The sequence below is a fragment of the Myotis brandtii genome, unplaced genomic scaffold (assembly GCF_000412655.1).
Source record: "Myotis brandtii unplaced genomic scaffold, ASM41265v1 scaffold332, whole genome shotgun sequence".
Classification (NCBI taxonomy): domain Eukaryota; kingdom Metazoa; phylum Chordata; class Mammalia; order Chiroptera; family Vespertilionidae; genus Myotis; species Myotis brandtii.
This window is the reverse complement of record NW_005362797.1, coordinates 578,403-593,104: the sequence shown is the minus strand read 5'-3', so window position 1 is coordinate 593,104 and position 14,702 is coordinate 578,403. Positions and strand designations below refer to the sequence as shown.

The following is a 14,702-nucleotide window of genomic DNA, read 5'->3' as shown; positions in this document are numbered from 1 at the left end:
CTGCTCAGCCGCCGCCGCGTCTCCCGGAACTCGGCCGTCACGTTGGCCTTCCACTCGGCCGCGTGGGCCTTGATCTCCCCCACCTGGCGGGACACAGAAAGGGCAACAGCCCGCTGAGAGATTGCGCTCTGCCCGGTGCCCCCCAGCGCCCACCGCCCTGGAGTGTCCCCCACGGGAAGGCCCAGAGTGGGCGCTGCAAACGCCCAGGGCGAGAGGTGGACGCTGCCTCTGCCCTGGTCTCTCTCGCCTAAGTACCCGTCTCTAATGGGCTCCTGGCTTATGTGGCTCAGGAAGGGGCCTGTGCTGGGGAGCAAGGGAGGCTTGGGATTTGGAGATGGGCCTGGGGGAGAGGCGGGCGGCATTGTGGGGGAGAGGGCAGCGGGCTGAGTTGGACAGGCGTGCAGGGTTCCCGTGATGTGCCCACCGCCTTTTCACAGGATGGTCTCATTCCTGGGACATTACTGGGGTAGTCACCTCTAGCTGATGGTTTTTAGTGTTATGTCAGAGAAAGACGTGCACTAGCTCAGTCCTGGGCACGGAGCAGATGTTCAGAAGGTCCTTTGCTCTTCCTCGTCCCCCCGACGCCTCTCTGGGGAGGGTGACCAGCCTGTCCCGAGTCAGCCCGGGACTGTCCTGGTTTTAAAAGGGAGAGTCCTGTATCCTAGGTCCGCCCTCAGCCCTGGGCAAGCTGGGGCTGTGGTCGCCCTGCATGTGGGCCATGCTGTGGCCATGTGCTGTCAGGCTCATCCTGGTTTAAGAAGACCCCCCCAGGGCACCGGGTAACCCAATTGCCCCGGTGAGGGAGCAGGGAGGGGGCGAGCTCAGAGTCCAGTTCTGCATGAAGCTCATTATCAGATCTCTGGGCTCTTACTCGGCACGGCAAATAGCACAAGTCCCATGTTTTCCTAGACGGATGAGGAACTCAGCTTTGGGCACTGAGGAAAGTCAGTGTGTATGTGGTACTTTCTCTTTCCTTATAGCTGATTGTTAGCAGGCCAGTTAGCTACCTGGGGGGTCAGACTGGGCGGAGACTGCATTGCTAGGGTTCTGGAGGCCAGGAGAACCGACATTGTGCCCAGGAGTGAGAGGGCAAGTTTCTCCACTCAGCAACCTTCTCCTGGACCCTTGCATACAGAATGGCTGTACCCGGGAAGTACACAGCTTTCTTCAAGAGGCTGCCCCTACCTATGTATGTATGTATGTATGTATGTATGTATGTATCTATTTATTTTAATCTCCCTTTCTTTCTTTACTTCTTCCCTTCTCCTTCCTTTGCCTCCTCCGTTCTTCTTTCTTTTCCCCTCTTCCTAGAAGAACTACACGGACTTTTGTTTTTTAAACTCACAAAGAATCTACCTTTCCTTCCCAGACTTTCCTTTTCTTGCCTTTGTGTAGGCTTGCACGCAGGTTTAGCTGCGGGAGTAAAGGCTGCGTGCTCTGAGGTATACTTCTTTTTACAGATGGGACCACCAGGAGGGGGTACAGGTGAAAGGGCCCCTTGGGTTCGCTTCCCCGGGGCTGGCCACTGCTCAGTGATTTCTGTCTCACTAAGAATCAGGGAAGATTCATGATGTTCAAGTGCATTTCCATTCAGGCCCTGTGACCTGAAGGACAGGCGGGCTTTCTGAAGCTTTTGATGATTTTTCGAAGCCTCCCCATACATTTGCTGATAGGGGGCAATTGCACACCTCCCTCGACCACAGTCCACCTCTGCTGACTAGTTCTATATTTTCCTTTTCATTCCATTTTTTAAAACGAAGTTGCTGTTTACTATTCTTTGCAGGATCTGTGGGCTGGTGACTGAGTCACCAGATTTCCTCACCTGCCAAAAAAGGATCCGAAGTAATTGCTATTCAATTTCACTTGGCTTTTAGGTAATGATCCCAAACAAGGATTTTAAATCTCCCTTCCTTTCTTTACTTCTTCCCTTCCCCTTCCCTTGCCTCCTCCGTTCTTATTTCTTTTCCCCTCTTCCTAGAAGAACTACATGGACTTTTGTTTTTTAAACTCACAAAGAAACTACCTTTCCTTCCTAGACTTTCCTTTTCTCGTCTTTGTGTAGGCTTGCACGCACATTTAACTGCGGGAGTAAAGGCTGCGTGCTCTGAGGTATACTTCTTTTTACAGATGGGACCACCAGGAGGGGGTACAGGTGAAAGGGCCCCTTGGGTTCGCTTCCCCGGGGCTGGCCACTGCTCAGTGATTTCTGTCTCACTAAGAATCAGGGAAGATTCATGATGTTCAAGTGCATTTCCATTCAGGCCCTGTGACCTGAAGGACAGGCGGGCTTTCTGAAGCTTTTGATGATTTTTCGAAGCCTCCCCATACATTTGCTGATAGGGGGCAATTGCACACCTCCCTCGACCACAGTCCACCTCTGCTGACTAGTTCTATATTTTCCTTTTCATTCCATTTTTTAAAACGAAGTTGCTGTTTACTATTCTTTGCAGGATCTGTGGGCTGGTGACTGAGTCACCAGATTTCCTCACCTGCCAAAAAAGGATCCGAAGTAATTGCTATTCAATTTCACTTGGCTTTTAGGTAATGATCCCAAACAAGGAAGCCTTGTGAGCCCTCCATTGAGTAAGAAACACTCCAGCCCACAGAACAGAGAGAGGAGATTCTTGACACCAGCTCATCTAATCTCAGGAACATTCGTAGAAGCTGGAAGGGGTCCTACCTCTTCTTTTGTCTTTTTGGACAGAACCCGTAGCCAATCTCCGATCATACTGAGGACCGCTGCAAAGTAGGCCAGGCCAACAAGGATCCAAAACCACACGAGGGGCTTATACCACTCCCGGTAATTGATGCCAGCATTTCCCCCTGAAAACAACGAAATGTTACTGGAAGCAGGGTCTAGCACGGGGTCTTTGTGGAGCAAACATATTCTGGTCCATGTAGCGGAGATGCCAGCCCATCACCATCTAACACTAAGACGTTAGGCCTGCTGTATAGGAGATGTGGTGGGGGTTGGAAGACAAGGAAAAGATGTTCCTGTTCCTAAAGGAGCCTGACTTGTGGCTGAACTCCCTGTGATTCTTGACCACTAACCATAGTACCCACAGCAAAAATATGCCTGTGGCCAACTTGATCCACCTATTCTCTCCCTGAGCTTGACAGTGAATGACCAGAGCTAGAGGACAACAGATCAGGCCCAGTTGTCAATTGTTTTTTCTTAAACGTCTTTAAATGTAATACAAATAAAAAACACACACCATTAAATCATCCCTCATGGTTTGGAAGTCATGAAACTGTTTCCTTCTTAAGCGCACACGCATCTACCAAGAGCTAAGTGAAAATTTAGACTTTATGGCATTCCTGACACTTTGATGCAAGCCATAGTGATTTAATGCTGAGGCTGGGGTTTACATGATGCTAATCCAAAGGGTCAATTAAACTGAGTAATTAGAAGTACCACAGCCACGCTAGAACTAAATGGGACCTTTAAGGCCAGCTAGTCAATCCCTTTGTTATAAATAGAGATTACAGGAAAAATCCATCAACCCAAATGGGCCAGTTGCCTGATTGCATTGAATGGTTGTTGCATTGAACCGACCAGTCATTTGTTCCAAATAATGAGACTATTTATTCTAGCCTTCCTTTAGGCACTGCCAAAGGCAATCGAGCAAAATAGGTTCCAAGCCCAGCCCCCCCACTGAAAGAAGTGAGGACGTTCCATGAAATAACTGATGTCAGCCTCGTTCTCACTCTGTGAGATGTGTTACCCAATGAACCAGGCAGGTGGTGATTCCTAAAACAATTGACATTAGCTCTGTACCGGTAGTTATGCTATTACATGATGAGTGATAACTAGTCTTTCTCACTGGGTCATGGTTGTAACCTCATCTAGATCACTGAGTCCATACTGAACTCTTTACGGCATCATAGCAGCAGCGGGCCAGGTGCTATGGCCTGTGGTTCTTCTCAATGCAACCAAACCCACTTAAAAAATGTTTTTCAGCCTGCCAGTGTGGCTCAGTGGTTTGGTGTCAATGCACAACCCAGGAGATCATAGTTCGATTCTCGGTCAGGGCACGTGCTCGGGTTGCGGGCTTGATCTCCTACTATAGGGGGCGTGCAGGAGGCAGCCGAATTATGATTCTCATCATTGATGTTTCTATCTCCCTCTTCCTCTCCCTTCCTCTCTCTGAAATCAATAAAAATATATTCAAATATTTTTTTCCAATTATGGCTTATTTTCAATATTATTTTGCATTGGTTTCAGGTGTATAGCTTAATGGTCACACAATCATGTACTTTACTGTGTTCCCTTCAATATTTCTAATACCCGACTGATACCCATACATAGTTATTGCAATATTATCGACTGTATTCCCTATGCTGTACTTTACATCTCGGTGACTCTTTTGTAACTACCAATTTGTTCTTCTTAACACCTTCACCTCTTTCTCCCAGTCCTCTAATCCTCCTCTCCTCTGGCAACCCACTTTTCAATGCAGCCCATGAGATCTCAACAGCCACTGCCATTTATTAAAATTAGAATTCCAAACATTGCTAAAGGGCTCCAGACCCCCTCTGTTTGGTGGTTTGGTTTAGCTGGCTTTATTTTTCCTCTTTATGTACACACACACACACACACACACCCTGTGCAGCTTTTTCTAGGATGCTACTAGAGTTCATGCAACATTAAGTGGTTTTTGAGCTTTCTCCTTGGGGCTATTATCTGAGAGCAAATATTTACCTTAGCCAGTCTAGTCACCATCAGCCAACAGGATTGTCACTAGGGTGCGCTATCGAGCAGCACATTAATCACCTTTCTCCCTCTTTATCAGAGGCTTGCCCAGAGTTTGGGGCTTTCCCTGTGCTCCCAGTCAGAGCTGTGAAATGCTATAATGTTCTCTGTCCTAAAGTGAGTCAGCTGCCCAGTAAACCAGCACTGAAACCTGTGTGGTGATCGGTGCTCCGGTTATATTTTTAATAGAGTTGATACCTTGTTCAGTCACAGCAACCATCAACTCTTGTTAGTACACCTTTTTAAACAACCGGGCATCCTTCCCTGTCACCCTGAGAGCATTGCCAAAAAGGTTGTGAAAAGCTTCCGGTCTTTTAAGGCATGCATTCTTCGGACCTGGGAACTGGAGAAGGGCCTGGCCTAATTGCAGCTGGCTCTGTGATAAGAGATCCCTATCTGTGAAGACCTCAGGACAGAGGAAATACAGCTCTGTACTCAGTGGTTAGTAAGGGAATTGAAACAGGACCATGCCTTTGACTAAGGAGGTCACGCCCTTCCTAGGTAAGTAAAGGTAAGGTCAAGTGCTGGTCTGTGCTAAGTGCTCACAGTCCATGGTGCCTAACACAAATAAATACAAGCCATGAAGTTTTAAAATCTCATGTTCCCAGGGCTCTGCTATCTGCGCCCCAGATGAGCAGATGGACAGATTGAACTGAACAATATTAGAGCAGGGCCCTCTAGCAGGCAGTCCGGGGTTAGCACAGTGCTCTGAGGCAAACTACGCTTGGGGGGAACGGAAAGATGTTTGTGAAATGGTTCCAAACGCCAGCTGCCATGACAGCCTTAATTGGGACATCAGGTGAGTTTTCCCACAGACCAGCTCTGGAGGATGCTAAGGAATTAACTGGACAACCGTTCCTCTTCCTTTTCTCTGCTTCTCTGTGTCAGGCCCCTAGTCAGGTGGCACCAGGGGACTGTCCCCCGAGGTGAGGAATTGCACAAGGGGTTGAGCGCTGTGCATAAGGAAAGACTGATGGGCTCCCAGGCTTTTATACACAATGCTCAATCACTTCAACGTTGCAATTCTTAGCCCTTAGTCAATAGAAAGGAAGACAGATTGAAACTGCTATTTCTACAGCGGGGACATCAATCTTAGCCTGGCCGGTTGCAGTAGCTACAAGGTCACTGTGCTGGTTATCTGTATCACAGAACTGACCTGTTGAGGAGCCTCCACACCCACCTCCCCAGACTCTCCTGTTTCCCAGATTCCCAAGGACCAGGTCCCTGTTGTCATGGGCACCATATGCCATGGAGATGCCAAGGCACAGCCAAGATCAAATGCCAAATGAAGGACAGTCGGCCTGGGAGTGCACCCCTGAGCTGTCCAGGCTGCTGCTGACCTGGGGACTGGTCAAGGCCACATAGACCACCCACCATTTTGAACTTACGATGGAGGTGTTCACGCAAAGCACTCACTTCTTGGAGTAAAGAAGGATCGGTCAGTGGGCTGGCTCCCTGGAACTACCCCATTAAGAGGGGATAGGGTGGCCGCCTCCTCCTGTTCCTGCCTTCCTACCACACTCTGGGAAAGTGGTAGGCACTTGTAAGAGGCCGGGTCCCACCTCATTTTCAGCTCTCTCTGTCCCTAGAGGAGCGTGATGGTGGTTTTCTTTGGCTTCCATAAACCCAGCCCATGGGCATTTATGTTCACACTGAAGGCTATTGCTTCTGTCCACATTCATGCAGAATCTGTTAACACTCTGTTCCCTCAGGGGGCAGCTCTCAGCTCTCAGTTATCAACTGAGTCCTAAGCCTTGTGGGCACACCCTGGACAACTTTTGCAGGGACAACGGCCCTCACCTCAGGTGTGGCAGGAAGCTTAAGCTGCAGATCCTTGCAGGCTCAGCTCTGTGCTAATCTCTTCAGGGTTTCACATTTGCTGCTTGCTAATATAGCCTTTATCGATGGATCCAAGGAGCCTTAATACAATTCAGAAGCCCCAACTTCAATGAGAAATTCATTTCACTCATGCATAATTCATATGACGATAAGGGCGCTATGCATCCTGGGAGGAAGAGGCTGCCTTCCCTCTCACGGCAGGAGCCTGATGCTGCTTAGATCACAGAGGACCACGGCCTTGAAATGAGCCGGTGGACAGCAGCGGGGATACTGGGCTTTTGTCGTTCGCTTCTCTCACAACTCCTTTGCTCATGGTGTTGAAAAGCACTGCCAACAATCTCTCCACCACCCACGGGGGCCCTGGTGACTGGGATGCCCGGGGTGCTCACCTGCCACATAGTCGCCAAAGCCCACCGTGGTGAGAGTGACCACCACAAAGTAAATGGACTCCAGGGCCGTCCACCCCTCGATGTATTTGAAAATGACGGCAGGGATCGTCACAAACACGATGCAGCCGGCCAGGATGAACAGGATGGTGGAGATGACCCGGATCTTGGTCTGACTCACTTGCTTTTTCTGGGAACAGCAAAGGAGAATGACAAGTCAGTTTCATTGCCCTGGAGCCAGAGATACAGAAGAAAATGTATTCTGTCAGAGGCTTTTTAACAATTGAATTTATTGGGGTGACATTGGTTAATAAAATCATAGAGGTTTCAGGTGTTCAATTCTAAAATATATCATCTGTATATTGTGTGTTCACCATCCCAAGTCTCCTTCCATCACCCTTTACTCCCCCCCTTTACCCTCTTCTTCTACCTCCCCCTCCCTCTGCCCTTCCCCTGTAATAATCACCGTACTGTTGTCTGTATGAGTTTTTATTTTTTGCTTAATCCTTTCCCCTTTTTCACCCTGCCCCGCACCCCCTCCCCTCTGACAGCTGTCAGTCTGTTCTCTATGAGTCTGTTTCTGTTTTGTTAGTTAATCTTACCCTTTGCGACAGCATGGATGGACCCAGAGAGCATTATGTTAAGTGAAATAAGCCAGTCAGAGAAGGACAAGTACTATATGATTTCACTCATGTGTGGATTCTAATGAGCAAAATTGTTGGTGGCTTTTAACCTCCCTTCGGCCAGGGGCAGCAGTGAGAGAATCTGATGAAAGCCATGGACCTTCTCCTACAAGAATGCACACGCAGGTGTTTTCAGGTGTTCTGGGTGCTTCCCAGGCCCCAGGAAGCCGGTTCATGGACTCTACCAAGGAAGCCCACTGGGCTCTGACCTCAGCTGCCCTCTGCGTGGCTCATGAGTGCAACCAGGCGTTGGTCTCCCCTCCTCACTGATGGAAAATGTAACGAACTCCCAAGAGGAGCTTGCTGCCAGTCTTCATGGCGGCCGGTTTTGGGGCTCTCCACAGTGCTGGTGAGGGTCTCTCCCTAGTTTCCCTTGCGTCAAAGGGGTGATGCTGCTAACCCCCCACCCCCTCTAAAAACAAAACAAAACAAAAAACCCAAACCAAACACAACACCAAAAAAACTGACCTGAAAACAGGCCAGAATGTTGGGCTGAAGAGAAAAAACACAGCCATCCCCACTCACATTTGTGACAGACCCTAGGCAAGTCTCTATGTGTGTCCTCACCCTCCTTCCCCGGCTGAGGTCGGACAGTTATACTTTTCCTTTAAATACACGTGTCTAAGCTGTGCTGTGGTCATTGTGTTTGCTGCTGTATCACCCACAAGGGTTGGGCCAGGAGTTGAAGTCAGGATGGCAGGGTCCCTGTCTAAAATGGGTAGCAGGCATGTCAGCTCACATCAGCTTTTGAAGGAGTCAACAGTGAAGAGGTCAAAGTGCATTTGGAAGGGGAAGGACACTGATGGAGGCCAGAGGTGGGTTAGAGGCATCCGTGGTGTTCCCCTTGAATGCATACTCGACAACCTTGGCATTGCCTCCAAGCTGAATGATCCCGAAGGTCTCAAAGCTGCTGGAATTGGCACCGGAGACTGTCTTCGGGAGACCCTAGTATAATTACCTCACCAAAACAATACGCCATCATAAATCAGAATGCCCGGGCCTTGCCACACTGCCTGGATTGATTTTCTGCAGAAGTCCACCACGTGGAGAGCAGTCGGTGCAGGAAATCCTTACCAGGTGATCTTTTTTTCCAGCCATTGCCTCCCGGTGAATTAGGAGGCAGACGGCTCAGAGTGCAGGGACCCGTGCACTCAGAAACCTCACTTCCAGATGCAAAAACAGAAGCTAAAGGGGTGAAGGGGCTTGCATAGATGCTGCTGCTAATTAAGGGCAGAGCTGAGAATAGGATTCTGAGGTGATTAACTCAGTCCAGGGAGTAATGAAAAGAGTCCAGAAACAGCTTTTCAAGTCATTCAACAGCTCACTAGCTCAAACAAAGTTGCCAGAGTCGTCCCCTAACAACAGAAACCAGACTAGCCTCCACGAGGAAGAGGCCACCCAGTTCCCTTCTGGGAAGGAAGATGGAGAATACAAAGTTGTGGCTGGACCACCTGTTCAGGAATTCCGAAGCTTCCGTCCCGGCAGTGACACCTGGGCCAGGTTTCCCAGGACAGACATGGGTAAGAGATTCTCCTACCATCGGCCACGTGGCTCCACCCCAGAATGACAGCCAAGGAAATGACTAGGTCTCAGAGCCGGGAAGGCTGATTAGGGTTCTGTGTCCCTTCCTCCCATCCCTCTCTTCCTTGCTGATTTTTGGGGAGAAACATCGGTGCTGCCTCTTCACTGGAAAGCTCCAATGAACAAGAGCTGAAGAGGGGGGAAGCTGCACACGCCTGTAATCAACTCCCCCGAAAAAGCAGCCCCACTTGACTAGGGTCCCGAGTCCCAGGTATAGTCAACATAGCAGAATGGAGAGGGCAATGAAATGAGTAAGAACAGTTATAGTGGAGAATATTATCTGCACCAATCTAAGTCAGCACTATTTACGCTCCAGTTCCCGGATCAATATATATTCCCTAAACATGCATAAGAAAAGCTACAAAACTACAATCCTTCTTTATAAAAAAAAGTCATGTGCCCTAACTCCCCAGGGGAGACTCAGTATGTAGAACAGGGAACAATAATTGGGTTCGTGCCCATCCCTCAGAAAAGCCATCTGGGAAAAAAAAAGATATTTTATTGATATTTTCGAAACTGTACATGAAATACCATTTTCCCCCACAAATAAAAGTATCATGTCAGGATAAATTACCTGAGAACCCCTGGGAATGTTTCACCCATTGTATGAATTTCCATGTTGGCTATTATAGGAGGACTCGGTGGGGGCAGCTGAGCCCCTCTGAGAATCCAGGAAGGTCGTTATGATTAGCCTAGTTTTGTTTGCAGACATGAGCAAAAATCCAGAGCCCCAAAAGAGATCTTACCAGAGGTTAATTAACTACTGGCAATGGGAACACCATTCCCCGCCCCACTTATAAGTCGTCCTCCTCAAACGCATAATGAAATTAAAGCGAATTAAATGTTTGTGAGACACCTGCTAAGTCAGAAATTAGGATGGCGATCTTGGGCTTCTTAGTCTGGTTGGCCCCTGCAACTGTTAGATATACTATAAAGTGGTGTTTGAGGATCTGGAGTCTAGGGGCAGACTGCCTGCCTAGACACATCCTGTCCCCACTGCTAAACAGCTGAGAGATCTCCGACAAGTGTCTCAACTCCTCTGTGCACCTTATCTCTGTGGAGAAAGAGAACCCACCTCATAGGACGGGTTGGAAGATTACATAAGTGCCAACCCTTAGCACAGTGCTCGCTAAGTGCTCAATGATCGCTAATGACTGTTTTTATTTTTTGTTAAACCTCACCTGAGATTATTTTTCCCATTGACTTTTTAGGCTGAATGAGAGAGAGAGAGAGTCGACCTGTGAGAGACATATCGATTGGTTGCCTCCAGCACTCTCCCCAACCGGGTCTGGGGATCAAATCTATAACCTAGGCATGTGCCCTTGACTGGGGGTCAAAACTATCACCCTTTGGTGTGTGGGCTGGCACTCTAACCACTGAGCACACCAGCCAGGGCAACTGTTTTTTATGTCAAAGTTCAAATATTTCCTTCGATGTGGACAGTCCCAGACTGGATGCTGCCCTTTGCTATTGAGGCACGTTCCCTCAGGGCTGGCTCAAGATCATCTTTGTTTAGCTTAGGAGGTCACTGTTGGTCGTCCCTTCCTGGATACACTTTCTCATGTAATTACTTCATTTTCAATCAGAGAAAAGTCTTCATTGGTTCTTCTATGCTGACTCCAGAATGAGCTGCCAGATGGTTTTAGCTCACAATCTTGAAAGCAGTTTTTATTTGCCTTTCAATTAATTTCCCCCTAGAGCTTGATCATCCTTCTGAAACTGCCAAGAATTGCAGATAATGTTGGTGACATCAGGAACCCGCGGCAGAGGGACCTGAGAGGCGGGCGTGGCTTTCCTCGCCCCGCCCCCACCTCTCCCAACACTTAGGGAATCAAGCTGTGTTTCCAAGGTGGGGTTGCTAGGCAAAATCTCATTGCTTATTTACCAGTAAGCAGAGCCGCTGGCAAAAACCTTGGGAGAGTCCAGATCTGACTGAGCTAATGTGTTCTTGGACTGACAAAATTGTTATCCCAGAAAAGATGGTTTGATACAATATTTGGGCAGAAGTGATAGGATTGTTGTGCGTATCTGTCCAAATCTTGTTTTCCCACTTTGTTGATTAGATGTTTTCTTCCCGTCTCCTTGTGCAAACAGTAGTATGCAAAACTATTTCCTGTGTCCCATTGATGTTAACAGTAGGAATTTTTGAAGAACTCGAAACCTGCCTTCTGTGGGGTTCATTGAATTCTCAAAATTACACATGCAATTATGTCAAAGAGAGAAATAAGCGTCATTAATCAGGAGGCAGGGGAGCCAGCTCTAAGAGGCCCCTTCGAGGAAGGTATGTATTACTATTAAATTGCTTTTATCACTGAAATGCCAATATAGGTGTATCTGGGATGGATAAAACCTTAAATCCACAAACAATAAAAATTCTCAGCTGTTCCACTCCAGGAACACCTCAATTAAAATCTTTGAAAGTTTTCTGTTCTCAAAGTCAGTGGCTTTTAACATCTATATATATAAAAGGCTAAGTGACCGACCATATGTCCATCTAACCGACCGACCAACCAGCCGGTACATATGGCACGCACTGGCAATTTAAAAACAAATGTTGACTTGCACATGCACGATACATGTGAAGCTCTCGCTGGCACCAATCACATGCGTGTGTTGCTTTCTCTCAAGTTCAAAGAGCGTGTGATGTTAAAGTTGTAAATACTTCACAAGGGAAATCATTCAAGCACTTTGAAAGTGTTTTTACCCTTACTGTGTTGTGGAGAAAGAGAACCCACCTCATAGGACGGGTTGGAAGATTACATAAGTGCCAACCCTTAGCACAGTGCTCGCTAAGTGCTCAATGATCGCTAATGACTGTTTTTATTTTTTGTTAAACCTCACCTGAGATTATTTTTCCCATTGACTTTTTAGGCTGAATGAGAGAGAGAGAGAGTCGACCTGTGAGAGACATATCGATTGGTTGCCTCCAGCACTCTCCCCAACCGGGTCTGGGGATCAAATCTATAACCTAGGCATGTGCCCTTGACTGGGGGTCAAAACTATCACCCTTTGGTGTGTGGGCTGGCACTCTAACCACTGAGCACACCAGCCAGGGCAACTGTTTTTTATGTCAAAGTTCAAATATTTCCTTCGATGTGGACAGTCCCAGACTGGATGCTGCCCTTTGCTATTGAGGCACGTTCCCTCAGGGCTGGCTCAAGATCATCTTTGTTTAGCTTAGGAGGTCACTGTTGGTCGTCCCTTCCTGGATACACTTTCTCATGTAATTACTTCATTTTCAATCAGAGAAAAGTCTTCATTGGTTCTTCTATGCTGACTCCAGAATGAGCTGCCAGATGGTTTTAGCTCACAATCTTGAAAGCAGTTTTTATTTGCCTTTCAATTAATTTCCCCCTAGAGCTTGATCATCCTTCTGAAACTGCCAAGAATTGCAGATAATGTTGGTGACATCAGGAACCCGCGGCAGAGGGACCTGAGAGGCGGGCGTGGCTTTCCTCGCCCCGCCCCCACCTCTCCCAACACTTAGGGAATCAAGCTGTGTTTCCAAGGTGGGGTTGCTAGGCAAAATCTCATTGCTTATTTACCAGTAAGCAGAGCCGCTGGCAAAAACCTTGGGAGAGTCCAGATCTGACTGAGCTAATGTGTTCTTGGACTGACAAAATTGTTATCCCAGAAAAGATGGTTTGATACAATATTTGGGCAGAAGTGATAGGATTGTTGTGCGTATCTGTCCAAATCTTGTTTTCCCACTTTGTTGATTAGATGTTTTCTTCCCGTCTCCTTGTGCAAACAGTAGTATGCAAAACTATTTCCTGTGTCCCATTGATGTTAACAGTAGGAATTTTTGAAGAACTCGAAACCTGCCTTCTGTGGGGTTCATTGAATTCTCAAAATTACACATGCAATTATGTCAAAGAGAGAAATAAGCGTCATTAATCAGGAGGCAGGGGAGCCAGCTCTAAGAGGCCCCTTCGAGGAAGGTATGTATTACTATTAAATTGCTTTTATCACTGAAATGCCAATATAGGTGTATCTGGGATGGATAAAACCTTAAATCCACAAACAATAAAAATTCTCAGCTGTTCCACTCCAGGAACACCTCAATTAAAATCTTTGAAAGTTTTCTGTTCTCAAAGTCAGTGGCTTTTAACATCTATATATATAAAAGGCTAAGTGACCGACCATATGTCCATCTAACCGACCGACCAACCAGCCGGTACATATGGCACGCACTGGCAATTTAAAAACAAATGTTGACTTGCACATGCACGATACATGTGAAGCTCTCGCTGGCACCAATCACATGCGTGTGTTGCTTTCTCTCAAGTTCAAAGAGCGTGTGATGTTAAAGTTGTAAATACTTCACAAGGGAAATCATTCAAGCACTTTGAAAGTGTTTTTACCCTTACTGTGTTATACAGGGAGATATTAGAATAAGTTTAATCAATTTATCAGTCATTGTTTTTATCAATGTTTTTTTTTTTTTTTTTTACTGTTCATCAGATTATTTATTCACTTGATTTTTAGATTCACTTGTTGATAGATGTGTATTTGTTGTTCATAATTTGTATCTTTACCTTTTTCTTCTTCTTCCTCTTCTTAAAGGATACCTTTCAGCATTTCATATAATACTGGTTTGGTGGTGATGAACTCCTTTAGCTTTTTCTTATCTGTGAAGCTCTTTATCTGACCTTCAATTCTGAATGATAGCTTTGCTGGATAAAGTAATCTTGGTTGTAGGTTCTTGCTATTCATCACTTTGAATATTTCTTGCCACTCTCTTCTGGCCTGCATGGTTTCTGTTGAGAAATCAGCTGACAGTCGTATGGGTACTCCCTTATAGGTAACTGACTTTTTTTCTCTTGCTGCTTTTAAGATTCTCTCTTTGTCTTTTGCTCTTGGCATTTTAATTATGATGTGTCTTGGTGTGGTCCTCTTTGGATTCCTTTTGTTTGGGGTTCTCTGCGCTTCCTGGACTTGGAAGTCTATTTCTTTCACCAGGTAGGGGAAGTTTTCTGTCATTATTTCTTCAAATAGGTTTTCAATATCTTGCCCTCTCTCTTCTTCTGGTACCCCTATAATTCTGATGTTGGTACGCTTGAAGTTGTCCCAGAGGCTCCTTACACTATCTTCGTATTTTTGGATTCTTTTTTCATTTTGCTTTTCCGGTTGGGTGTTTTTTGCTTCTTCGTATTTCAAATCTTTGACTTGATTCTTGCGATCCTCTGGTCTGCTGTTGGGAGTCTGTATAATATTCTTTATTTCAGTCCGTGTATGCTTAATTTCTAGTTGGTCCTTTATCACAACATCGAGGGTCTCACTAGATTTCTTAAGGATCTCAATACATTTATCGGCGGTTTCCATAAAATTCTTGAAAAATCTTATAACCGTGGTTTTGAACTCTATATCCAGTCGTTTGCTGTCCTCCATTTCTGTCATTTGTGACCTGTTTCTTTGTCTTCGCATTTTGTCTGCTTCCCTGTGTTGGTAGAGTGGTTT

At 46.6% G+C, this 14,702-nt stretch overlaps 1 protein-coding gene across 1 annotated transcript in view; it reads right to left on the bottom strand.

The window, feature by feature from the left end:
• The window catches only part of KCNK10 (potassium channel, two pore domain subfamily K, member 10), a 110,604-nt gene that overhangs the window by 1,824 nt on the left and 94,078 nt on the right, over positions 1 to 14,702 (bottom strand). The window contains exons 5-7 of the mRNA XM_005871213.2: positions 6,982 to 7,168; positions 2,681 to 2,823; positions 3 to 83 (exon numbers count right to left, since the gene is read on the bottom strand). Coding sequence (XP_005871275.1) covers positions 3 to 83; positions 2,681 to 2,823; positions 6,982 to 7,168 — 411 coding nt within the window. The remainder of the gene's footprint in view (positions 1 to 2; positions 84 to 2,680; positions 2,824 to 6,981; positions 7,169 to 14,702) is intronic.